This window comes from Neofelis nebulosa, chromosome 10 (assembly GCF_028018385.1).
Source record: "Neofelis nebulosa isolate mNeoNeb1 chromosome 10, mNeoNeb1.pri, whole genome shotgun sequence".
In the NCBI taxonomy this organism is placed as follows: Eukaryota; Metazoa; Chordata; class Mammalia; order Carnivora; family Felidae; genus Neofelis; species Neofelis nebulosa.
In genome coordinates this window covers 71,392,828-71,419,284 of record NC_080791.1, presented here as the reverse complement: position 1 = coordinate 71,419,284, position 26,457 = coordinate 71,392,828, and the positions used below count along the sequence as shown (strand labels likewise).

The following is a 26,457-nucleotide window of genomic DNA, read 5'->3' as shown; positions in this document are numbered from 1 at the left end:
TCTCTCTCTCTCTTCTTTCTCTCTCAAGAGTAAATAAACATTACCCTACAACCCAGCAACTGCACTCCTAGGTATTTATCCAAGGGATACAAGTATGCTGTTTCGAAGGGACACATGCATCTGAATGTTTATAGCAGCACTATCAATAATAGCCAAAGTATGGAAAGAGCCCAAATGTCCATCGAAAAGAATAAAATCTTGCCATTTGCAACTACGTGGATGGAACTAGAGGGTAGTATGCTAAGCGAAATTAGTCAGAGAAAGACAAATATCATATGACTTCACTCATATGAGGATTTTAAGATACAAAACAGATGAACATAAGGGAAGGGAGGCAAAAATAATATAAAAACAGGAAGGGGGACAAAACATAAGAGACTCTAAAATATGAAGAACAAACTGAGAGTTACTGGAGGGGTTGTGGGAAGGGGGATGGGCTAAATGGGTAAGGGGCATTAAGGAATCTACTCTTGGAATCATTGTTGCATTATATGACAACTAACTTGAATGTAAATTTTAAAAATTAATTTAAAAAATTAATTCAGGGGCGCCTGGGTGGCGCAGTCGGTTAAGCGTCCGACTTCAGCCAGGTCACGATCTCGCGGTCCGTGAGTTCGAGCCCCGCGTCAGGCTCCGGGCTGATGGCTCGGAGCCTGGAGCCTGTTTCCGATTCTGTGTCTCCCTCTCTCTCTGCCCTTCCCCCGTTCATGCTCTGTCTCTCTCTGTCCCAAAAATAAATAAAAAATGTTAAAAAAAAAAAAATTAATTCAAAGTAAAACAAAACAAAACAAAAATAAAAATTGTGTATTTGAAAAAAAGAATAAATAAACATTAAAAAAAATATATATCATATGATCCAGCAATCTTACGTCTTGGTATATATCTGAAGGAAATGAAATCAGTATCTCAAAGAACTATCTGTACCCCCACATTCCTTACACCATTATTCACAATAGCTGAGACATGGAAATAACACATTTTCTTTATATACGTGTGTACATATACATACATACATATGCAATGGGATATTATTCAACCATAAAAAAGGAAATCCTGCCTTTTGTAATAACACGGATGAATCTTGAGAGCATTATGCTAAGTGAAATAAGTCAGGCAGAGAAAGACAAATACTGTATGACTTCACTTATATGTAGCATCTAAAATGCTGAATTCATAGAAACAGAGTAGAATGGTGGTTCCCTGGGGCTAGGGGTTGGGGGAAATGAAGAGATATTAGTCAAAAGTTACAAATGCCAGATGGATAAGTTCTAGGCGTCTAGCATACAACATGGAGGGTGACTATAGTTAACAACACTATATTGTTGGGGCACCTGGGTGGCTCAGTCAGTTAAGCATCCAACTTGATTTTGGCTCAGATCAGGCTCTCACTTGACCGTGAGATCAAGCCCCGCATTGGGCTCTGCTCTGACAGCATGGAGCCTGCTTGGTTCCCTCTCTCCCCGTCTCTCTCTGCCCCTCCCCTGCTCGCATGCTCTCTCTCAAAATAAATAAATAAACATTTTTTAAAAATACTATATTGTATATTTGGAAGTTGCTAAGAGTTGATCTTCAGTGTTCTCATCACAGTTACAAAAAACGTAACTGTCATCCATCAGGTGATGGATGTATTAACTCACCTTACGGTGGTAATAATTTCACAATAAATACATTTATCAAATCTTTACATTGTATACCTTAAGCTTACACAATATGATATGTCAATTATATCTCAATAAATCTGGGGGGGTAGGAAGTTTGGCCAGACACCCAAGTTTGACCAGATACCCACCACCCTGCTAACACAGTCTAGGACAGACAGCAGATCAGGATCTGGTATGAAAGCTGTAGAGGACCTGCTTTCTGCCCTGGCCAACCTATGAATGTCCAGGTGCGGGGGGCCAGCACAGCCCCTCAGCACAGTGCCTAAGGCTGCCCCGGCTGAGAACACTTCAACCCTACATGGCATGGGTATGTGGGGGTTGATGCTCTTATCCTGATACCGTTGCCATGTGATAAAAACCACAGCCCCTGTGCCATACAGTCCTTAGGACCCCTTGCTAAATCCAAAAGGTGGCACAGAAAAAACAGACCAGCGGCCAAGAAACCAACAGCCACCTCTCTGCTTTGCCAGTAACTAAATTTGTGAACCTTGTCAGGTTACTAACCTGTCTGGACCTCTTTTCTCATAGGCAAACTGGAGATAATAATATGTCTCTGATAACCTGGCACAGTTGTTGTAAAGACTGAAATAAAATAATGGAGTTGACACTGCTCTGGGTCTTTACATGAAATAATAAAAGTAAGAGGTATTTTGCTAGGCAATACTGTCTGTGGAAATAAGAATCTCTTAAAAGACCCAAAGGAATGAATGTATAACAGTGAAATTTTAGGCAAAAGGAAAAATGAGCCCTGGGCCAAGATAGAAATCTCAAAGTTGAGGCCTAACTAAAATTTCTGTTAACATAATGTAAGCAAGAAAACCTGGAGTATAAGGGTGCCTGGGTGGCTCAGTCGGTTAAGTGTCTAACTTCAGCTCAGGTCATGATCTTACAACTCCGTGAGTTCAAGCCCCACGTCGGGCTCTGTGCTGACACCTCAGAGCCTGGAGCCTGCTTCGGATTCTGTGACTCCTTCTCTCTCTGCCCCTCTGCCTCTCACTCTGTCTCTCTTTCAAAAATAAATAAACATTAAAAAAATTTTTTTAGAAAACCTGGAGTATAATAGAAGGACCTTGGGAATTGTCTTTTCCAATCCTGCAGCTTATGCGAAGGGAAACTAAGGCCCTGGCGTGGTAAATAACTTATCCAAATCACAAAGTAAATTTATGGCTGAATCCAGACTAGAACCTGAGTTCTTTCTTCCCTCCCTCTCATGATACTGGTCCATGAAGCTATGCTGGTCCATTCTGGTCCATGATGCTACCTTGGAGAGACAGTGTAATGACCTGACACCTGAAGAAAACCACTGCCTTCCCCAGGGCACTCACTATGGGATGCTGAATTTGGGGGCACTTGTTTTCCTGTGTCTACAAGTTCAGTTTGCTCACACTTATAACTCATTGCTCTTCTCTGTGTGGAAATCCCTCTGCCAACTTCACAGCACAAGACAAACAGAACGTGTTGACCAAGAGTTTAAGAACCAATTACCAGTCCAGTACTGACACAGACCACAGGGCCCGGGCTGCCAGGAATTGTGGCCCAAATCTCTGTGACTCTTCAGAAAACTGTCTCCAGTTCAGCCCTCCCCACCAGGATCCTGAATGTGGGGATGAAGGCACATTAAAGGACAATCTCATATGTAATTCTGCCATTAAGGCACAGACTTCTTCATGCTGTGGGGAAGAGAACAGGACGTGCTCATAAAGAAGTGGTCTTCAGCTTGTTGGGACAACAGAGGAGCAATTAAGTGGATCCAGTGAGGTCCCTGGGGGGGCCTACCCTCAGGCCACACCAAGGACTGGACTTAAGCCCCAAATATGCATTCCAGGTGTCTACGTGGGTGCTGCTCAAGACCCCCTATGAGATGCTTTCTATCTCCAGCTGGACAGGGACGTTGTCTCCTACAGTGGCCTTAGTTAGGCACAGGCCACCTCGGCCCATCCCACACCTGTGTCCTCACCCTTTCAGCAGTCATTTTCATGGCAGCTGCTCCCTTTACTCACTCACACCTATGGCCCCCAGGAAGCCTTTGCCAAGAGCTCTGAGCATGAGTGAGGTAGAAATGGCCATGGTCCAGGCCAGATGAGTATATGAGGGATCCAGAGCCAGGCTCTACCCCCATCTGCAGGCAGCTCTTCCTAAGCCCACGTGTGGCCCACTCTGAGACCAGTCTAACACCTTCTTTGGCCTGGGTCAAGAGGGGAGACAGTGTGGTCATGGGGTTGGGCAAAGCATCTGCTCTGTATCAGGCCCCAGCTAAATGATAGAGAATGATAGAGAAGTAAATGAATAAAACAATTTTCTTTTTCTTAGAATTTCCTCTTCCACCAAAAGAGATACATAAATGTGTAATTCAATCTAGTAATTCTTCCAACAGGAGTTCAAATAAGATGCTTGAACTTTCTCTTGCCGCATGTGTTCTACATGGTTTTGAACATGTTATGCCCTTTCTGGGCTTCCAATTATCCATCTGTAAGAGTAGAGGGGTGGATTAGATGAGCTTCTACTCAGAACCTAATGTTCCTATAATTCAATGATCCCCTCCCCAGAAGCTTCTACAAGAGTCATTCATGACCAGATGCCAGATCCAAACTGTTCTCCAGATTGCTCTGCCCAGAACTCAGGCTGCTGTGTTCTTTGCTCAAAGGTGGCTTCCAGTTGCAGGAGACATCTGGAGTTTGTCCCAGTAACATCTGCTCACATTACCTGCTGTTAGTGTTGTCCATTAGAGCGCCCGCATCATTGCATCCCAGCCCACTGCACATCTGGAGGCCACACCAACAGTCTCCCCAACCTCAGGGACCCTGTGGGTCATAAGCCTAAGAAGATTTGCACAAGGCCATTGTTTTCTTGCTGGGTCCCAGCCCCCAGCCTACCTTTGTCACTCTGATGTTAGTTCCAATCTCTTAACACATAGCTCCCATAATACCTTCTTGAAAGCCTGTCATGTCTCCCCAGTATCTCTTAACTCAAGTCTGAACTCCTTAGCCTGGCACTCATGATTCCCCAGACCCTGTCTCCAGCCCATCCTACTTGTTTTGGCATTACCATACTATACTGCCCGGTACAAACTTTATGTTCAAGCTTTAAGGCATGTTCCAGATCTATTCTTCAGAACTGATTTGCTATCAGGGCGCCTGGGTGGCTCAGTCAGTTAAGCATCCAACTTCAGCTCAGGTCATGATCTCGCGGTTCGTGAGTTTGAGCCTGGCATCAGACTCTGTGCTGATGGCTCAAACCTGGAAACTGCTTCAAATTCTGTGTCTCTTTCTCTCTCTGCCCCTCCCCTGCTCACACTTGGTCTTTCTCTCTCTTAAAGATAAATAATAAACAGTAATAAAAAACTTAAAAAAAAAAGATTTGATGCCCCTACACATCAAGATTCAGCATAAATTTGGCCTCCACCTGGAAGTAAACTAGGACCCCCCCCCCCCCCCAGATCACAGGGCACCCAGAATACTGAAGTGTTGACACTATTCATTCTGGGCTTGCCAGGGCCAACTTGGTTTCCTAACTGACAGGTGAACTCCCATGGATGCATCTAGCCTCCCGGGTTAGGGCCCAAGTCCCAGAAGAATATGCCCACATCAACCAGCATCTAGCATAATGCTCTATGTCTGGCAGTTAAAGACTTTAAAGACAAGTAAAAACTTCTAAAGACTTCACGTGTAGTGAAGATAGCTGGACAGATCACAGAGGGACAAAGGAATGGATGAACAGTGGTGAAAAGCCTCAGACATAGGCCATGTTACATTGGTACGATAAAAAGTAAAACGGATGGAGAAATAAATAAGTGGACCTTGGTCCCGGCCACCACCATCTCTCACCTGCATTACCACAAAGGCCCCTAACATACCTTCCTGCCTACTTCCAACAATCTGTGATCACAGCAGCCAGAGCATGTCACTTCTCTGCTCAAAACCTTCAAATGTCTACCCATATCACCCAGATTCAAAGCCAAAGTTCTTCAAATAACCCACAAGGGCCTTGTGGTCTGGCTCAAATTATTGCACTGACCTCAACTCCTCTGACTTTCATTTCACTCCAGGCATCTTGACCTTCATGCTCTTCCTCAAGCATATGTCAGGGCTTTTGCCTTTACTCCTCCATTTGACTGCTCTTGCCCCAAATATTCATATAGCTTGCCCTCTCACTTCCTCCTGACCTCCGGTTAAATATCTACTTATCAGAATGTCTTGACCCTATATAGATGTGTAAACCCTCCCCCACCTTTGGGACTTCCTTGCCCTTCTTGTATTTCTCCATAGTGCTCAGCATCATTTGCATACTGTATGCCAACCTATTCACTGTCCAGTCTTCACACATCAGAAAGCAGATTCTACAAGGGCATGTGTTTTGCTCACTGCTGTACTCCCAGTGCCTAGAACAATGCATGGCACACAATGGGTACTAGGTGGGTAATTGTTGACTGGATGAGTGAGGGGTTGAGTGAATAAGTTTGTAACTGAGATCTTTGGCACCTCTGGTCATTTTTCTAAGATTCTCTTATCTGATGCGGTTGCCATTATCCTGTCTGCTCAGTTCCAGCCCTGTCCCATGTCACAACAGATGGACAGCACATATTCTTGGTTTGTTTTTTTTTTTTTTTTTGTAAATGATGAACCTAAGAGAACTGAAGGAGCATCTTCTTGGGGGCGGGGGGCGGGGGGGGAGGGCAGGATGAGTCTACTGCCTGGTTCCTAATGCCACATTTTAAAATCCTGTTCTCCCTACTCCCCCCCAGCCTCTCTGCAAATTCTACCCAGTTAAAAGTGCAATTCTAGGAGAAAATGAAGAAGAAAACGAAAGCATCCTCTTTTCCTTGGTATAGCTCACAATAAGTTGTGTTTCTCTTTCTCTTTGGACCTAAGTCCCAAGCACCTTTGCAGAGCCCAGCTACCACCTTCGATCTATCTGATCGAGGAGCCTAATTCCTAAACTCTCATCACACAGAAAGAGGGGACAGGACACTGGAAGAGCAGAAAGTGAGATAAGAGAAGCAATCACTGTGGCAGCTTCTGGTCTCCCTTTCTTCGTGATGACACCCTATAATCACATAGGCCCTCAAACAGCGCAGTGACATCTCCCCACCCTGATGGTCTCTCTTCACCTGAGCTTCTGGGCTGTGAGGACCATGTGAGAGATGGATGAAGAGGGGGATGCAGGTGATTCACCAGCCTTGAGTCCTGCCATAAATCCAATATAAATTCTTGTTTGTGTCTGGACAAGTAGGTGTTAGAGGGGGGTTGGGGGGCATAAGACTGAATGAAGGCAAAATAGATCATTGAATGAGTGAGAAATGCAAGCGTGAGTGAGCCACAGTGACTGAATAGGCTGTCTGTCCTAGTGTTAATGGTCTTGTTGCAAGGATGGCTTGCAGGGCTTAGTAAGACACCTGTCTGAATTCTCTTGTAGACCTAAGCCTAGGGCAGTCTTAGGGGTGGGGAGGAGAGTGTTAGCTCCTGACCCATGTAATGTATTATGCAAATAACTCTCAACCTCCAAGGATCCTTCATAAGTTTGTAAAGATCCTTCGTATAAGTTTTATAGCCATAGAGCCAAGTCAGAACCACCTCGAGGCCCCTCAGATCTCCTGTATCCTCTACAAACCAGAGATGGAGAAACCACAGCTCAGGGATGCCTTCTGACCTAGATCCCTTCTGCAGGGAGCTCCTTAGAATAATCGAGGAATTAGATGTCATCTATCACCAGTCCCCCAAATGTTGCTGACTAGGTCTACTTTGTTTGCCCAGAAAACGGTAAGATCTTGGCGGGCGGGGTGGGGGAGGGAAGGCTGATAGGCACGCATCTCAAATGGCCATATGTCCTAAAATGAATTATTATATTCTTCCCTACATCTACTTCTTCCTTAGAATTTTTATTCTACTGAATGCCACCATCATCTGTCTGGTTGTTCAGCTGATAAAACTTCATTCATTCATTCATTCATTCATCCATCCAACAAATATTTGTGGCATGTGTCAGTAACATGCTAACTGCTAGGATAAAGCAATGAGCAAAACCAGACATGGCACCAGCCCTCACAGAGCTCATCATCAAATCAGAAAAAGAGGCATTATCATGTAATAATTGTAAATAAATGTAAAGTTGCAACTATGATAAACCTTTGAAGGAGGTAAGTGGTGTTTTAAAGCCTTATAAAATGGGATTTGACCTAGTCATGGAGGTCACGGAAGTGATAACTGAGCCGAGAACTGAGAGGTAAGTAGGGATTCAGTATGTGAAGAGGTGAAGGAAGAGAGTTCTAAGCAGGGGAACGAGCAAGTGCAAAGACCAATGACAGGAGGGAGCCTGACAAGCCCAAGGTACCCAGACAAGGCCAGCGTGACAGAAGGGGGTGGGGGGTTGCTGGGTGGAAGGATGTAGGAGATGGTAGTAGGGTTGGACAAACAAGACCTGGCAGGATTTACTGCAGATCAATAGGGAGCAACTGAAGTATTTTTAGGGAGGGAAATGACAAGAACGAGTTGTGTTTTGACAGGCACTGGGGCTGCTGTGTGGAGAACAAATTGGATAGAGCACAGATACAGCCAGACCAGTTAGCAGGGCCCTGTGGTCCTCCAGAAAGATGAAAATGGTGCCTTGAACCAGATGATCCTAGCGGAGATGAACGAAAGTGATGAATTTGAGAGATATTTATAAGAGAACAGCAACCAGACTTGGTGACAGATTGGACACGGGCTCTGGGACAGAGGTGCTGCGGGTGACCGCTGGCACTCTCTGACGTGTGTGGCTGCGTAGATGAAGCAGCTGTTCAAGGAGATCTGACAGACCTGAAGGACCACACAGGAATAGGACAGTGCAGGGGAAGAACCCAGAAATTCCGCGTTGGACATGTGGAGTTTGGGGGTCCCTTTCGGACATGGGAGTTTGGGAGTGACTTTTTTGTTTCCCTCCTTTTCTAAAAAAATTTTTTTTGATGTTTATTTATTTTTGAGACACACACAGAGAGAGACAGAGACGGAGAAACAGAGCACAAACAGGGGAGGGGCAGAGAGAGAGGGAGACACAGAGTCCGAAGCAGGCTGCGGGCTCCAGGCTCTGAGCTGTCAGCACAGAGCCTGACATGGGACTCGAACTCACGGACTGCGAGATCATGACCTGAGCCTCCCAGGAGCCCCGTCTCCCTCACTTTCTACATTTGACCAGTCACCTGATTCTACCTCCTTTCCATCCTGTCATAATTAAAGTCCTTGTAATTATTTCCTGGATAATTTAAACAATATCCAGGCTCTCATTAAATATCACCTCCTCAAAGAGGCCCTCTCTGATCACCCAATCTAAAGTACCCTCGCCCTATTACTCTCTATTTTATCCACTTGTTTTTTTTTTCTTTCTGAAAACATATAATAAATAATCTGCTGTGCTTTTTATTATAAAAATAAATATGCACATATATGTACATGTCCTAGCTCCGTTTGCTCAGAGGGCAGAGAACCAATGATACACCAAAAGCAAGGTACCCCAGAACTTGGTTTCTAAATACCATTCTCCACCAAGAGGATCCAGGGCTTCTTGGAGAAATGGCTGATTCCAGGTCCAGAGCAAGAAAAAATAAAATAAGCCTAGAACTTCTTGCGACAGCAGTGAGTAAGCAAGTGCACAGAGAATCATGGAGACGAGGCACAAAGAAACGGGAGTCGGTTTGCAGAGCCTCCCACTGACCAAATCTGGGGCGATTTGAATATCAAAATAAAATACATGAATTGGTTAGAACCCACTGAATAAATTAAAAAATCCGTTGAGTTCATAGTGATGAAAGAAGGGAGGGAGAGGAAGAGAGAGAAAAGGAGAAAGGAAAGATCTTGCCAACGGTAGAGTGCCAACTAATAAACAGAGAAGAAACTATGCATTCAAAAGTGTCAGTGATGACAGGGGCGCCTGGGTGGCGCAGTCGGTTAAGCGTCCGACTTCAGCCAGGTCACGATCTCGCGGTCCGTGAGTTCGAGCCCCGCGTCAGGCTCTGGGCTGATGGCTCGGAGCCTGGAGCCTGTTTCGGATTCTGTGTCTCCCTCTCTCTCTGCCCCTCCCCCGTTCATGCTCTGTCTCTCTCTGTCCCAAAAATAAATAAAAAACGTTATAAAAAAAAAAAAAAAAAAAGTGTCAGTGATGACAAAATTAGTGGGTAAAAGTTTGATGAGGAACAGGATATTTGCATAATCTCTGAAAGTATCTCTCCACAAATTACTTATTAATTACAAAGGGGAAAACAGTAATTTCACGCTGGAGAAACTGGCAAACATCACCGTAAGCAAGTGATGAAGGCTTCCATCACCAGCACGGGGACCATCCCCACATCCTGGGCTTGCGAATATGATAGCCGCACTTTACTAGTGTTCCTGCTCAAAATGCATATTCTAACCATGCACTGCCATCAGATAAGTCCAAATGGAGGGATAGTCAGCATAATAGCTGACCTGTACTATTCAAAAACATAAAGGTCAGGAAAGACAGAGCAGAGGAATTGCTGTGGATTTAAGGAGACCATGGATACGTGACGACAAAATGCAGTTTGTGGAGTGCATCCTGAGAGGAGCAAGAAAGATAAAGCCTACTGTGGTAGGAGACTTCTTTTTTTAAGGAAATACACACGGAAGTATTTTGAGGTGAACAGGTATCATGCCTCTAACTTCCTCTTAAATTGATCAGAAATAGGAATATTTTATATATATTCATATATACATATACACCATAAAACAATGAATATAATAAACAACAATAAGATACATTATAGACAACTAAAATATACACAAATAATAAAAATAATTTTTAGATTATTGGAGAGAGACGGAACAAAAACAAAAAGGTAAATGAAACATCCTGTAAGTGGCTAAGGGATTTGGATAGAGAGGGATTTTTTTTTCACCAGTCTTGCAATCTTCCCTTAATTTGATAGGATATCAAACTTAAAAGTGACATGCAGATTTTTTTTTTATGTTTGTTGAATGAATGAGTGAGCCCACATCTATGATCCTCCCCTGCCTACTGCCTAAAGCGCCTAGTGGCTGTCCATAACTGGCATGATAAAATCCAAACACCTCAACACAGCTTTCAAGGCCTGACATCATTCAGTAGCACTTTGAAATGTCTCTCACCTCCTTTCTCATCACTATCGATGACCCATGCCACACACTCCAGTCCCCCAAGCTTACCACTCTAGACAATGCTTCTGTGCCTAGCGTGCGCTGGTCTCTCAGCCTAGAATGCTCTTATCCTCCTAGAAACTTCCTGTTATCTTTGGAGATCCAGATCAAGAGTTTTCACCTCTAGGAAGGCCTCTCTGATTGCCCCAATATGAGATAACACTTCCTTTTCTGTATACCTTCAGTATTGCTGTAATCCTGTCCCCGGGGACAGGCCTGCCATTCTTTGTTTATAGGCCTCATTGTTTACAAGCCACATGGTCTGACCGCAGCTGGGAGACTAGGCTAGGCCCCACTCCCAGATTCCCAGTGCCTTGAAAAGATTCTGGCACACCACAGGGTCTCAATTAATATTTGAGGCATGAATGAACGAATAATAGTAAGTGACCTTTCTGCATCTTCCGAGAGGTCCCCCTGCCTTCATTATCCTCAAAAACTACAGAGAGTGAGGGAAATTAGTTCTGCCCTTGTTGTACACACATGGCAAGTAAGTCCCAGAGAAAGTAAGATAACACAGTGTACCCAGAAGCTGAGATCGAGCTGGAGTCAGTCGAGCCAATCAGTCCAGGGTTCTTTCCCAGAAGGTGAGTGGGATAAGAAGGAAGGATATGCCATTCAGGCTTCCCCTATTCTATGTCAGATACTCCACTTCAATAAACTTTCAAGTTCTGGCAACACCATAGCGTAAGGAGGAACCCCACTTTACAGACTAGGAAACTGAGGCTCCAAGTCAGATCTGACTGCAAAGCCCATGCTCTTTCCTCTGCACATTGCCGATATGTGCAGCCTTCCTCTGACCCTCTATCAAAGGCAGGCAGGCAGCCTGAGTCCATCATTCTGTCCTTTAAACCAGCACCACACACGGGCCCACAATGCAGCCCACACACCCAGACCACAGGCTGCACTTCACATGGTTTCCAAACCCAGGATATTTGGGTTGTAAGACAAAACCTCCATTTCCCCAGCAGAAAGTGAACACTACGCAGTTACTCGGCCAAATTGCTGATGCCTACAGACACTGCATCATGCCGAACAGGGTCTGGTCTGGCCAGAGACGTCCTCAGAGGATCCTGGGCTCCCCCAGAGCTTGGCGCTGAGGGGACCCTGGAGCTGGGGGAGGGAGACTGAGCTGGCTGGATCACAGAGTCTGGGTGGAGGCTCCAGGCCACCCCTGCTTCCCACAAAGCGGCAGTCTCCATCTGAGGCTGCAAAGGCCAATGATGCTGATGATGTTCAAGTCCTGGAGCCAGAGAAGTCAGATCCTTAGCCCTTCCCCAGGTGGCCCAAAGGGGTGGGTTTTCCTGTTTTAAAGCTTTTGAACAGGAGGGGTCATCGGCGGACATTGACTACCGACTCTGACGTCAGACAGACCTGGAATGGAGTCATGGCCAGCTCTTAACCTCACTGTGCTTCAGTGTCTCATAGGGTTGTTCCAGAGCTTCCATGAAACAAAGGATGCAAAGAACCTAACACTGGGCTGGCCTGTAGCAGGTACTAAATAAATGGGAGTAACCGTGAGTGACTCCAGCAACTGCTAGGCCTGACGCACTCTTGCTAGATTTTAAAACTGTTCTCACTTAGTTGAGCTTAAAGTCCAGGGAACACCCCGAATCCTCAGCAGAGACACAATCAAATCTTAGCCTTACCTTTCTGAGAGGACATTTTCCCCGGGAAGGAGCAAGCCCCATACCTGCGCCAGCCACCAGCACATCACCCAGGACCAGATATTTCCTGGGGGCCTTGGGCCAATGACTCCTCCTTCCCACTTTGTAACCAAATGCTTATGGGAGGAGTAATCTTAAATGTGGTTAACAGCCACCAGGTGGGGAGGGTGGGGGGAGGTGCAAATTAATGCTTACTGAGAAGCAGAATCCCAAAACAACGCCCGAAAGGCCACCATTAGAATCCTTCCAATCATTCGCTAGTGCTAAACACTGCCTCCCACTGCTGCACTTGCCAAACATTAGGAGCCTTGGGTAGAATAAAATAATCAGTCTTGGGGCGCCTGGGTGGCGCAGTCGGTTAAGCGTCCGACTTCAGCCAGGTCACGATCTCGCGGTCCGTGAGTTCGAGCCCCGCGTCAGGCTCTGGGCTGATGGCTCGGAGCCTGGAGCCTGTTTCCGATTCTGTGTCTCCCTCTCTCTCTGCCCCTCCCCCGTTCATGCTCTGTCTCTCTCTGTCCCAAAAATAAATTAAAAAAACAAACAAACAAACAAACAAAAATCAGTCTTGGAGTCAATCAGTTAGAAGTCTTACCAACCTTCAGTGCGGCATGCAGAGGCCCCCTGGTGATCCACATCTCTTACAGATAAGAGGTGACAAAGGACTCCCTAACCACTGGGAAGACTTAAGAACCACCCCCCCCATTGGGAAGGAGAAAAAAGTGAGCATTTTTCTATGGCCTCACAGGTCCAGAAAAGGAGACAGAAAAGTCCCCTTGTATGTCCCTCCCCATTCCAGAGCCCAGACCCCTCATCCTGAGCTCTGGTTCCAGAAGAGCCATCCTGATCAGAGACCATGTGGTCCATGCCGGGGGAGGCAGAGCTCAAGTCCAAGAGACACAGACCTTCCAGCAGAGCCCTGGGCCTAGGCAGGGTCACATGAAGAAGGGGTGGCCATGGGGCCAGGGCCAGACTTAGGGCAGGGGTCAAACTCCTTTGGGCATCTAGACACTCAGGCTTTTGAGACAGGGAGGAGCTGGCAGCTGAGGCAGTCAGAGCAAGGGGCATTTATCAATGGCCCAATTCATTCTCAACAATCCCCATTGTCTGAGCCAGCACAGAGATGGACATTATCTCCCAGAGCCGCTAAAAAGAAAAGCCCCAAGACATGGTCACGAAACTGAGTCCAAAGATACAGAAGCCAAAAATCGAGACACGGCTTGAAAACCAAGTGAAATATTTGAAACTGGAGCTGTCCCCCTCAAAAATCTATGCAACATGCTTCCCATCCTCATAGGCAAATAAAATGCTTAAGGCTGGCTTTTCATTTATTTATCCTGATTATCACAAAGGATGTGGGAGTTTACATTTAAATGTATACTATAAAGGTGTTAAAGCATAAATGAAAAGTAAAGCCAGGGTTCCAATTAACACAGTGACTAAGATGGAGCAATATGATGGACTAAGAGCTTCCCAGCAGCCAGAGTAAGAAGAGAAACACACAGGTTATGTCATGAGCTCAGGAGTCACACAGACCTGTAGAAATCTCTTGAGCACTGTAAGCTTCAATTTCCTTATCAGGAAAAAAAAAAGTGGGAATATTAGCCTAAAAAAGCTGTTGTGAAAAGCAAATGAGACAAAGCATATACTAGAGAGTCAGTAAATATGCTTTTATTACCATGATTACACATGTCATTGTTACCATTAGGCTGTTGTCTGATTTCTCCTCCTTGAACTGGAAGTTTGTTAACTTACCGGGGTTACCCTGATGCTCTGTGATAACCCACTGTTGCTCTAAGCTCTGATTGACAGATATATGCACTTGATTAAGAGGTGGGGGGTGGGGGGGGTGGGGGGGGGATTGCAGGGGAGGAAAGAGGCCAGGATTGAGTCACCATGAGTCCTCCAGTTTTCCAGTCTTTTCCTGAGTCCTAAGGTGGCTGGGGCTCCTATAAAGGTAAGGCTTGGGAAGGTATGCAGACTTCCTCCCCACCACCCCCTTCACTCTGCAAGAAGGCTGCGGGGGGGTGGGGGGGGGGGCGCGGAGGCGGGGTGGAACACAGCCTGCCCTTATTTAACCATCCCTAAGGGTCAGGTAGGGGAGACTAGATCCCCGCACCCTGCTTAGGAAATTGCTGAAAATCATCTCTCCCGTGCATGTTAGGAGACTTGGTGGGGTGAGAGCTCAGGCACTCCTTGGACCAAACCATAAACACTAAGTAAGAAGACAGTCAATGTCATCTTTCTAACCTCCCAGCTGAAGGAACACATAAGTCTGGGCACCCCACTGAAGCCTGTCCAGAGGAGAATGACCAGGTGGAAGAGGTCTAGAAACCATGATAACAATAATAACAACAACCTGATATTTTGGGTCACCTACTCCTCCAAGCACTGTTTAGTGTGTCCCCTAGGATCCCCAGGGAAAGGAGATCAGGGAGAACAAGATTCTGTGAAGGAAAGAGATAACCACTGGGGGAAGGGAGAGGAGCAAAGTCAAAGCTAGTAGCTCTTCCAGCCTGGCCTGAGACGGGAGACACTCAAATAGGGTTGATTAAAACCAAAGAGAAGGAATCCACTCAGCTCCACTCACTGCCCCTGCCCTGGCCTCAGGCCACAAAGGTTCCTGGGGCTTTTCTACAGCAGGGGGAATCCAGAGTGCAACTAGATCCTGGCACAAATTACAGGTGCTGTGCGGTGCCTCAGCCTGCAAGCCCGGCCTTTTCATTTGTTAAGAGGGTTAAGAGCTGCTTCTAAGTCTAGACCCTTAAGCCCCAGGCTCCACGGGAAGAATTGGTCCTAGATCACATGAGAAACCCACCAAGGGACCCATCTGCCCTGGACCCACAGCCAAAGCCTCTGACTTAAGATACTCCCTACGGCAGCCTGTTACTTAGACCCATTTTCCCAGGTGACATATGTAAGCTAAAGCGGACCCAAAAAGGGTGTCTGGAAGCTGAAAGCGCATCAAGCCAGGGGGTGTGTGTGTACATATGCACATTCTACACATATAGGTGCCTGCTGCATACATGTCACTGTCCACGGGTGTGCATGTTGAAAGCATGTGAGTGTTTGCATGGATGTCCTGAGTGGAAGGGCATACAAGACTGGCGCACAGCGGCGTGTGTGGGCAGGAATGTGTGTTCGCATGCGCAGTTGTGAGTGTGCGGGTGTGGGTGCCCTATGAGTGTTTGTGGGCGGGCATGACTGTGTGGGTCTGCTCACCCCCTCTCATTGTCCTCCTGACTCTTCCGGCATTACAGTGGGTTCCCCAAGCCATCTCTTCACCCTGGCCAGCCAGCTGGGATCCCTCAGAGCCCCATCTCTTCCAGTGTTGGGCAAAGGCTCCGAGCTCCTGCCCTGCCTACGGTCCTGAGAAACCAAAGCCGCCAAATGACCCACAGAGAAGACACCCCAGCTGGGGGCAAGTCAGGTCACCTTAGAAAAATCTGAGTTCAGATAACACTCCTTTTTTTAAGCAGGCTGCATGCCCTGCAGGGGGTCCAATGCCAGTCTCAGAACCGTGAGATCGAGACTTGAACTGAGATCAAGAGTGGGGCACTCAACCAACTGAGCCACCCAGGCACCCCCAGACAACACTCTTTATCCTCATTCTGTCCTCATCGCCTCGCTCACACACATCCATCCATCCACACATGCACTCTCTCAGCCCATCTGGAGCCTTCCTATCCCCACAGGAATGTACTTCCAGGAAAGCAGACAGGGTCCACACAGGGCTGTGCACAGACACACGTGCCCCCCGTGGGCACACTCCAGGCCCACCGACATGTAAGTTCCCACACACCCTGATATACTTTCTCACCCATACTCATACCCTGTGACACATGCTAGAAAGTTCTACAGGCTAACACGTTGGCCCAGACACATCCCCTCCAACTGGCACTCCTACGCCTACTGTCCGAATAGTCACAGGCATGCTCTGTCCCGGACTAGGGCTGGCGGACCCTGCGGGGCCGCCGACGGAGCCCGCCCAGCGGGTCTACTTACTCCGAGGGAGCGGGCGAGCCGGGTGTGCGCGGCGGCCAGCGGTGGCAGGGCGCAGCTGGGGCTCCAGAGGCCGGGCCAGCCGAGGGGCCGCCCGCTGCCCCGCGCCCCCGCCCCGCGCGGCCCCAGCCCGCCCACTCCCCGGGCGGCCCCAGGACCTTCCACGACAGCGCGCCCCCTGCCAAGCCTCTGTCCCGCGTCAGCCACCGCCGCCGGGCCGCGAAGCTATTTTGGTGCCCCCTGGCAGTGGAAACGTCGCGCTCTGGTCTGCGGGGAGCGCCGGAATGGGGACGCGGTCAGGCCTGATTAGAGACCTGGCTCACCCCGGGGCCCCCGCGGGAGTCAGGGCTGGGAAGCACCCGGAGGAGCCCACCAGACCGGGGTGCCCACGTGTGCCCCGCATGCCAACATCTGGAGAGGGGAAGGGAAGGAGCGGCCAGCGCTTCCCTTGGAGCTGAAACAAAACGGGGAGGGGTTTGGGTGCGGCTCACAAGCTCCGTGGAGGGAGCCGCCAAACTTTGAGCAGTCCCCAAATGCCCGGAATGAGCTTGGTTTATTCACCACAGGTGCTTCCCTTAGGAATCCGAGTCACCCGTATAAGATCACCGACCTCCGGATCACAGACCTGCCAAAAATGACAGAGGGTGTTTGTAGAGACTCATTCCCACTTTGGGCACATCAGACTTCCCCTCTGGACTTCTCTGTTTCCCATGGCCCGTCTAGAAAAGAAGGCTGATTCCTCCCCAAAAGCTCAGGAATGTTGCATTCCTGAACTGGAAGGAAGCTGCAAGGTCATTCCATCCAACTCCCTCCACTCTGCCATGAATCCAAGGGCGCCAGAAGGGCCTCTACCCAATCTGGGGGATCACCAAGGTAAGTCAACCCTAGCCTCCCTTGGGCGCTGTTCCTAAGCTTGCACCCTCTAGTTGGCAGGAAGTCCTCCTTGGCATCTAACCTAAATCCCTCATGTGCAAACTATGTCAATATGCCTGCACTCTGTGTTCTAGGAGGAGGAGGGGGCCAGCTCCATCCTCATAACATAATGACTGCTCCAAGGTCCCATCTCAGCCTTCTCTTCTTTGATGCTGACACCATCGTGCCCTTTTTCAGGCCCTGGCTAACAATGGCCACTGCACCCTGACCCTGGACACGTTGCAGCTCCTGACATTCACCCAACTGCCTCAGCTCTGTGGGGACCCCAGACTCTGCGTGCCCGAGCCACTCCAAGGAGCCAGCTTCGCCTACAGCCTGCATCTATCCAGGACAGCCTGACTCCACTCCCCAGTCCCTTGAGAGGGGTTTCAGTTCCTGTCTCAGCCAAGCCTGTCTCAGAGTCTGGGGACAGAACTTAGGCTCCAGCTGCCCACCTGGCTGGGCATTAACACTAGAGCCACAGCCTTCCTCAGATGGGCAAAGGTTGCAGAATCTTTTCTCTGAGTCCGTTTCCAGTAAATTGGGTTGTATAATAAAGATAGTCTGGACTTTCTCCTTAAGGAGACCTGACTTTGCATCCTGCCTCTACTACTTTTTAGCTGTGTGTCCTTGGACAAGTCATTTAACCTCTCTGAGACTGAGCTTTCCCATATTTACAATGGGAATCAGAGTAATTCTGCCTAGCTCATAGGTTGTTAAAAACATGAGATGAGATCAGGAATGTAAAAGTACCAGGAAAGTGAAGGTATTTTTTAGCATGCTAGTAATGGAATGAGGCTTAGATCATAAACACGATAGATACTGGCAACAACCTCAGAAATCTTTTATTTCCAGGACCAAATTCTGTGCCCAGGTTTCAAAGGAAGAGAGGAACAGACTTAGTTTGCTAGAGGTTCCCTCTATGAATGTCCCCCACCGTGCATTCCCGAACACACACACACACACACACACACACACACACACACACACACACACTTTTCCAGATACATACGGCACAGCCGAGCCTCCTGGCCTCCTGTCGTCCCCATAGGCCCCAGCCGCCTATACCCTCGCTGGCCGCCTCTCCATTCCCGGGAGGCCGCCTCATGGCTCCAGTCTTGGCTGCAGCAACTCCAAATCTCTCTACAGAGGCCACCGCAGGCAACTCCTCTCTCCTTGCCCATCTTTCTGGGCCATGGCTCCAGCAAGGCCTGCGACTCGAAGGCAAAGGTGGCAGAGACCTTGTCTAAGGCAGTTCAGAATTGAGGCTGCCCAAGGGAACTCAGAGCTGGAACATCATCCCCCTTGACCCCCTCCCCTCTGTCTGCCTGGCTTCCCAGTACTGTCCTGTTTAATTCTTAATGGAAATTCCATCCCTAGCGCCGGCCTGGCTGGCTCAGGGAGTCCAGGTTTGGGCCAACAGCAAACTCCACCCAGAGACAGGAGGCCCGGGGCTGCCTGGCCATATAAACACAGATACACCATATGCACATACGTATATACACACATGAGCAGAGAGACTTGCCCAGAGACATTCACAGATTCGGAGATTCTCACCCAGATGCAACCATGCACGGAAAGATAATAGGCATTACAATCACTAAAACTTATGGCACCGTGCTAAGTACTTTGCAGATTTCAACTTCCCTAATCCATCCAACAACACTGGGTTCTGGTATTATCCCCAATGTACACATGAGGAAACTGAGGCACAGGGAGGCTAAGTAACTTGCATAAGGCATCTAGTAACAATAGCCTAACACAGGAATACTAAAAATTATGTTAAGAGGCTTATGTGCATTTTCATCTTGCCACTGTACTCACTTTTAGTGGAAGGTACTATTATCCCCATTATACAGACAAGGAAAATGAAGGTCAAATGGTTTAAATCACCACCTGTGACCTCACAGCTTGTGAGATGCAGGAAGATTTTACACAGATATGCATGGGAACCCACAGATGAACATGGAAACACACAGGTAAAGAGATGTATGCACATACACACGCGCGCGCGCGCGCACACACACACACACACACACACACACACACACACACCCTCAGAGGCACAACCAAAAGAAGCTTCAGGGATTATTCAGAGCTGCCTCAGGCAAAGGTCTGCTGTAGTCTGACTCCATGTTTTTCCTTTCCAGCTCCACCAACTTCACAAATCACTTTAGAAAGAGCAAGTTTGGACCTAAATGGAGGGAAGATTTCAGGTTTACAGTTCAGTCAGGCAGGTCAGTAGTGAACCCCACCTCAGCCCCAAATCTGATTTGCCCAGCATACACGACAAGGTCAGCGGAAGAAGGCTCAGATGCACTTTTCTGAAGGGATCTGTAGGGACCTCAGAGACTCTGTCAAGGAGCTGGCCTAGGAGGGCTCCCAGCCTCCAGGACCAGATGAAGGTGGACAAGACCCATAAAACAGGGTACAGCACAGCACGAAAGCCTTAGGTAGAACAGGGCATGTGTTGCCTAAGGGAGCTAGAGCCATATTGCACATGTGACAAGACATTGGTGGGAGGGGAAATGGAGGAAAAGACAGGGCAGGGCCATGATGTAGGCAAAATCCAGAGCCCAGAGAGTTGAGAGAACAAGCATGAGGAAAGAAAGAGGAGTTTAGTATCCAAGAATTTGTCCACTGCTTGAAGCTCCCATGCTAAGCTGGACATCTCCAAGTAGGGCCTGTGCTGGCCCTGGGCCTCCTCCCAAGCAGCCCCACCGGAGAGCACCCAGAAAGGCCCCATCTCTACTGTCTCTTGTGGTTTCCCATCCACATCCCCATCCCAGAATCCCTGTTTGTGCTGCCATGAGCCCATCCACTCTGTGGTCTGGGGACAGCTCGGCAGGGCAGCCCCAGGAGGCATCTGGATCGGAAAAGGTCTTTAGGAGAGGAGTGCTGAACCCTCACAAATGAACCTGGGATCACATTGTCAGGCAAGGGCTCTAAGAAATGGAGACATTTTGAGTCTGAGAATTTGCATTTCTACAAAGTTCCCCCACCGTTGCTACCAGCCTGGGTGTCATACTATGAGAACTCCTGCTTTATAGAACAAGAGAAAGTCAGAGGTCATTCCAGCTCAAAAGTAAACGTGTGACCTAACTTCAGAGTGCAAATGGTTTCTTCTGCAAGGTCCCTGAAGAAAGAATTCACATCCTGGTAGTTGTTTGTCCTTTCCCTCCCCCAACCTCCATTTCCCCAGCTTCTGTTCAGGCCCTACTGTCACTGACTCAGTCTCCTGCGGGTTCTGAGATGGCCCTGTGCCTTGGCACTTCTCAAGTAAGACATGACATCCTCCGCTCTGTGATCTCGCTGCTCACAGAAGGTTATCTAGATGAGGACCTGCCCCAAAATAGCTGACGACCAGGCAGGCTCTCAGTTCTGGGGCTAGAGATACAGATCACAAGGTCATGATGACAGCAGCAGGAAGGCCAGCATACCCAGAGAGATGAGAGATGGGCAAGGGTCCCAGAACCCACAGCTGCCGCCTCCTGTCCTGCAACCCCTATCTCCATCCCTGAGGCATGCACGTCACCATACAACCCTGCCTCCAGGAGTGATGGCACAAGAGGGCACTCTGGGAGAACAGGAAGAGGTGAATCCCATCCCAGAGTACCAGACAGGCTGGCACAGACACACCATTGCCCCACTCAGTCCACCCATCTCCCCAGGGCTTCTTCTGCAACGCTCTCACAAGGGAAAATTTTCCCCGATTCCCAGTGCCAGTGTGAAAATTTGTGATACAATTAAAATGAGGCAACGTAGGAGCTAGAAAGGTTCTCAGAGATCTCTGGATGCAGGGCTTCTGAAATTTTATGATCTACCAGAATGGCCTGTGGATGAAATACAGATTCCCAGGAGTCCTTTAGAGGCTCTGATTCTGTAGGCAAGGGGTGAGCTGGAGCCCAGGTGCCCCTCTCTTCCCAGCTCCCTGTTCAGTGACCTCACTCTGCTAGCTTGAAACGGGCCATGGCGGGAATATTTGTTTACACCACAGAGACTGGACAAACGTTACAAATCAGGGTGTTTTGTTATACTTTGTTTTGGCAAGTCTGTTGTGGACCATAAATTAGCACACCACAGAGCCGGTGGGTGTCTGTTTTCAAGGATCTCAAGGAATTATGATGCAGGCCCATTTTGAGAAAGAAACACTGACCCAGTAATGAAGTTCTAACTCAAACCCATCATTTTACAGATAGAGAAACTGAGGCCCAGTGAAGGGAAGAATCGTGGTCACCGTCACTATGGTAGAACCCTTGTGGGATCACAGATGCTCAGTTCAGGGCTGTGGGGACTTGGGACAGCCCTGCCTGTCTCCTTAACCCTCTTCTGCGACCTTTCCGACACACCTGCTGTAGCTTATTGGTTAAATGAGGGAAGGCAGGGCGGTCCTGCCCCTTGTGGGCCAATCACATTACCTCTTGTCAGCATCTGGAATTTTAATAGGCCGAACTAGAGGTTATCAGTTGCCAGATCACTGGACTGGACAGCAGGTACAAGAATTCCAGGTGCTGAGTGCCTCAGGGCTGTCCTGCCCTTCCCAAGACCGAACTGTTTATCCCTGCATTGAATTCAGAGAGATTCCCAAGCATCCTCCCCACAAATTCCCTGCCTTACTTAAAGTAGTAAGCTATTTTCCATTACTCCCAACCAAAACCACCTTCAGAAATACAGCCACAGAGCAAGTTAATAGAAATAAGAACCCGAGATTCTCTCCCCTTTGTCTTGCCCCTACATCCAGCCCTCAGATAGGACTCAAAAGAATGAGCAAGGATGGAAATTTGCAATTCCCCAGGGCAGTGGTTTTCCAAACTGATCCCGAGCAACAGCATCGGTGACTCTGGGATTGTACAGGAAAGGCAAATCCTTAGGTCTCCCCTCAGAACTGCTGAATCAGAAACTCTGTGGCTGGGGTCCAATGAGCTATGGTTTCACAAACTTTCCAGGTGATTCTGATGCCCACTAAACTTCAAAGACTGCCATTCTAGTAGGAGGGTCTGTAGTTTCTGCCTCCCTGACCATGAATCAAAAGCTCTTTGACTCAGGAGGAAAGGTCATCAGGGTACCAGACCAGCACCAGCTGTGTCACACTCCTTCTGGACCAGCTTCCTTAACCCCTGCTCCCGGGGAATCTCAGGTGTCGGAGCAGTGGCCATGCATCCTGAGCTAAAACAGAAGCCCTCTTTCCAAAGTCTAAGGGGTCAATATCTTTCCAAAAATAGCGGGACAAATTCATCAGGGATACAGCAGAAAAAAGTTCTGTCACTGTCCTGGTATCTAATTGAGGGAATGACTCAGTGGACATTGTCTGGCCCTTTGGATTCTCAGGAGCTTGCTCTGGCTGTCCGGGGACAGCTTCAGGTATCTGTCTATAAGGAGGCTTGCCAAAGACTTGGCTATGGAAGCCACTTCAGCCTCTCCTGTGTGAGGCCACTTTCTCCACTTCTCGTGCTCCTAGGTTCAGGCAGAAAATGAGATTTGAGGGTAATTTAAAAAGTGAGGCCTTGGGAAGAGGGACAAAATAATGATAAAAAAAAACTGTGACTATATGAACAGGCATTATTGACTCCTTCCTGTATATCATGGTTTACCTCATTTGTGTCTCACCGGAATCTAATGGTACAGTTATTGCACTTCCCACTTTAGAGGTGAGGAAATGGGCTAAGAAGATTAAGTCACTCTCTCAAGATCACACAGCCAGTGAGTGGAAGATCAAAGATTCGAACCCAGGTCTGACTGACTCTAGGCCCTACAAATTTCACAAGGTATAACACAGGAACACAGATGCAGAGGTTCACCTGGGACAGGAGGATGTACACCTGCTGCTAAGACAGATGGCTGGGTGCTAGCTCAGATAGGATGGGGAAGGAGAGGGGGCAGGGTCCTTTTTTAAAGTGGGATGCCAGGTGACTTATGGTGAACTAAGTGGCCAAAATAGAGACAGGACCTTATCCATCAAGGAAGGAACAGCTCAGCTTCCCTGGGATTCAGGGGATGAAGCAAATTGGGAATGACAATTGTGGCCGGGCTAGAGTTGAAAAACATATATTTGAAATGAAGCCAGCAAGAACAATTACACAAGCCAGGACTCAGTGACTCTAGATCTCAGTTTGGAAGAGGTGAGGACTGACAGGTGTCCCAAATGGGGATTTCAAGGAGCTTACCATCTATGGGGAGAAGGGGAAGTGGCTAGGACTCTGCCTTAGTATGGTCAGGGGATACCCTAACTGGGACACTGAGTGGCACTGCTCTGAAGAACTTTGCTCCCAGCCCTGGAAGAACATGGCCTAGATTCCCAGCTAGAACAGGGTCTATCAATAGAGGCACCAGGAGCCATTGAGGAAGCCGTGGATCCTGGTAAGGAGAGAACTCTCCCCACCCAGGGAGTGGAAGGCTCTGGACCTGGTGGTGAGTTGGAATTAAGGCAAGTCATTAAATGGCACCACCTCTACCCAGCTGATCAAAAACAAATACATCAAATCAAAAACAAACTAAAAGTCATCTTTTTATTCCTCTTACCTCATCATTCATCCCCCTCTCCCAACATCCAGATGGTCCATCCATCCTGTCTGTTCTGCCTCCATATTGAATCCCTAGCCATCTAAACTCCATTAACCACAAAGCAGCAGAGTCATCCTTTAACAGTATAAATGAGATCACATCCTCCTCCAACCTAAAGGTCTTCAGCAGCTTCTTATTGTTGCACTTAGAATAAAAGTTCTAGACCCTTTGCTCTGTCTCACAAAACTCTACATGGCTCTTCTCTCCATTAGGGTCTCAGGTCATGTCATCTTCCTGACAGAGGTCTTCCTTGACCACGCAAACTAAAAGAACCATCCCTTGTCACTCCTCTGTTAATACCACTCATCATTCTCTGAAATTTCCTTGTTTATTTGATTGATTACTACATATCTCTCTCACTCTTCACTCCATAAGAACAGAGACCCTATCTTTTGGTGCAGTGCCTGGCACATAATAGAAATTCTAGAAACTTCTATGGAATGGTTCAAACATGGTAAAGCCCCATGTAACAGAGAGAAGTGGCAGAGATCATTTGGAAAACAGATGCTAAAAAGATAAAGGGAGCCATACAGAACACCCAGCCCATGAAAGCAAGAGATCTTGGGTTTCCAAAAAATTTCCCTGAGAGAGCATTTGCACCCCTGGTTTGTGAGACCTAACAGCTTTTCTGTCCTGGAATTCCCATGAGACACCCCTATAGGCTAACAACATTGTTCTTACTTCTCAGCTGGCTTGAGTTTTGTTTCTTTCGCTTACAAGTTAAAAAGTCTAAATTTATACATCCTCCCTATGTCTACCTGGAAAACACAGAACAAAGAGAAGGTCCAGCAGTTAGTGGGAAGAACACAGCACAGGAGATAAGGACCCTAGACTTATCTTTTACCTCTGTGACCCTAAGTAAGTGTCTTTCTTTCACTGGGTTGCAGAGTCTATACCATCTGAGATCTGGTCTAAGAGACCTCCCAGTCTGACAAGGACTCTGAGACCAACAACCAAGGAAAGAGGTCATCTTTCAGGCAGAATGTATATTCTGTCCATTTTCACAGCCCAGGCAGGTACTAGCAAGAAAAAAAGCCACTCAAATGGTATTTAGAAGACAATTTAATGAAGGGCTATTTATGTCAGGGTTAAGAGTAAAACCACTGTTTTGAGGCACCCAAGGACTGATAAGTGGGGAAGCTGTTATCACCACTAAGCCTGGAGAAACAGGGAGGTGTTCCAGTGGAACCATGGAAGAGACTGTGCAGTCATGGAGGAGGTAATCTCAAAAACCACATCAGCAAGGAAGAAATTCCATAACCTCACTCTTCTCCTTTCTCTGATCTCCAAAGCCTCCATTGACAGAATCCAACCAGAGAGGCCTGGTGGTGTGATATGAGGCCCAGCTCCTCAGGACGCAGAGCAGAAGAGGGTGCACGATGCAAATGGAAAATAACCAGAACCCAGAAAATAACCAAGACCTACAAATTCTCTCAATCTCTACATCTTCCCTCTCATTTAAATCTCTCTATAGAAGCACAGAACTGTCCAGGAAGCCACTAAATTGCCATAATGGTCTTGACAGGTCCAGATTTACAGCTTTTGGCTAAAAGCTTGCCAAAGATCGAGGCAAGAACTTTAGCTATGCTATCAAGCATAAGCAACGGCTGCCACAAGAGCTTCCAGAAAAATTTCACTAGTAAATGAAAACTCTGACAATTTGAATAATTGAAAAGTCTTAATGCCAACCTCCAGATGCATTATGGAGAATGAATGGATAATTAGCCAGAAAGAAACCTTCTAATAGAAAACATATCCAGTCTAGGACTTTGTAGGAGAGAAAAGCCTGCAATTAATACCCACCTATGGTTTAAAAGGTCTGGCCTCAGACACACCCATTCTACTTGGTTACAATAAATCTCCCATAAGACCCTACATAAAATACAGTAGAAAAATTAATAACTAAAGTACAAAACTCTTAGTAATGCAGAATGTTGGGTTTCAACCTGGGACTGAAGAGTATCTCTAAATGAGTGCAGAAAGTTTCCATTTCTCTAAACTCTGATCTTTGCCTCATCTCAGCAGGAAGTAACTAGAATGGTCACCATCTCAATTCCCTCAAGAATGAGGAATGCTCGGGGCGCCTGGGTGGCTTGGTCAGTTAAGCGTCCTACTTCAGCTTAACGTGAGGTCCTCCGACCTTCGTGAGGTCATGATCTCACGGTCCGTGAGTTCGACCCCCGAGTCAGGCTCTGTGCTGACCGCTCAGAGCCTGCAGCCTGTTTCAGATTCTGTGTCTCCCTCTCTCTCTGCCCCTCCCCTGTTCATGCTCTGTCTCTCTCTGTTTCAAAAATAAATATACATTAAAAAAAAAAATTAAAAAAAAAAAAAAGAATGAGGAATGCTCAAAAGACAGTGGGGATTGAAACCAGTAACCAAAGGGTTAATGGGGCTGCTCGAAGCTGCAGACTAATAAGCTCAGCTGCAACTTTTACCCAGATCATCTTCACTTGCCTTTAAATTTCCCTGACTCTCCTCCTTGGGGGAGGCAGATTTGAG

General features: G+C 47.6%; 1 protein-coding gene and 1 long non-coding RNA gene across 2 annotated transcripts in view; one reads left to right on the top strand and one right to left on the bottom strand.

Moving 5' to 3' along the window:
• Positions 1 to 18,618, bottom strand: part of INSC (INSC spindle orientation adaptor protein) — a 130,071-nt gene extending 111,453 nt beyond the window's left edge. Inside the window, exon 1 of the mRNA XM_058688334.1 lies at positions 18,410 to 18,618. Coding sequence (XP_058544317.1) covers positions 18,410 to 18,505 — 96 coding nt within the window. The 5' untranslated portion in view covers positions 18,506 to 18,618. The remainder of the gene's footprint in view (positions 1 to 18,409) is intronic.
• LOC131487532 (uncharacterized) lies at positions 16,584 to 17,988 on the top strand. The gene is made up of 2 exons (XR_009249804.1): positions 16,584 to 17,358; positions 17,596 to 17,988. It is a non-coding gene; the product is annotated as an uncharacterized LOC131487532 (long non-coding RNA).
• Positions 18,619 to 26,457: the final 7,839 nt, after the last annotated feature.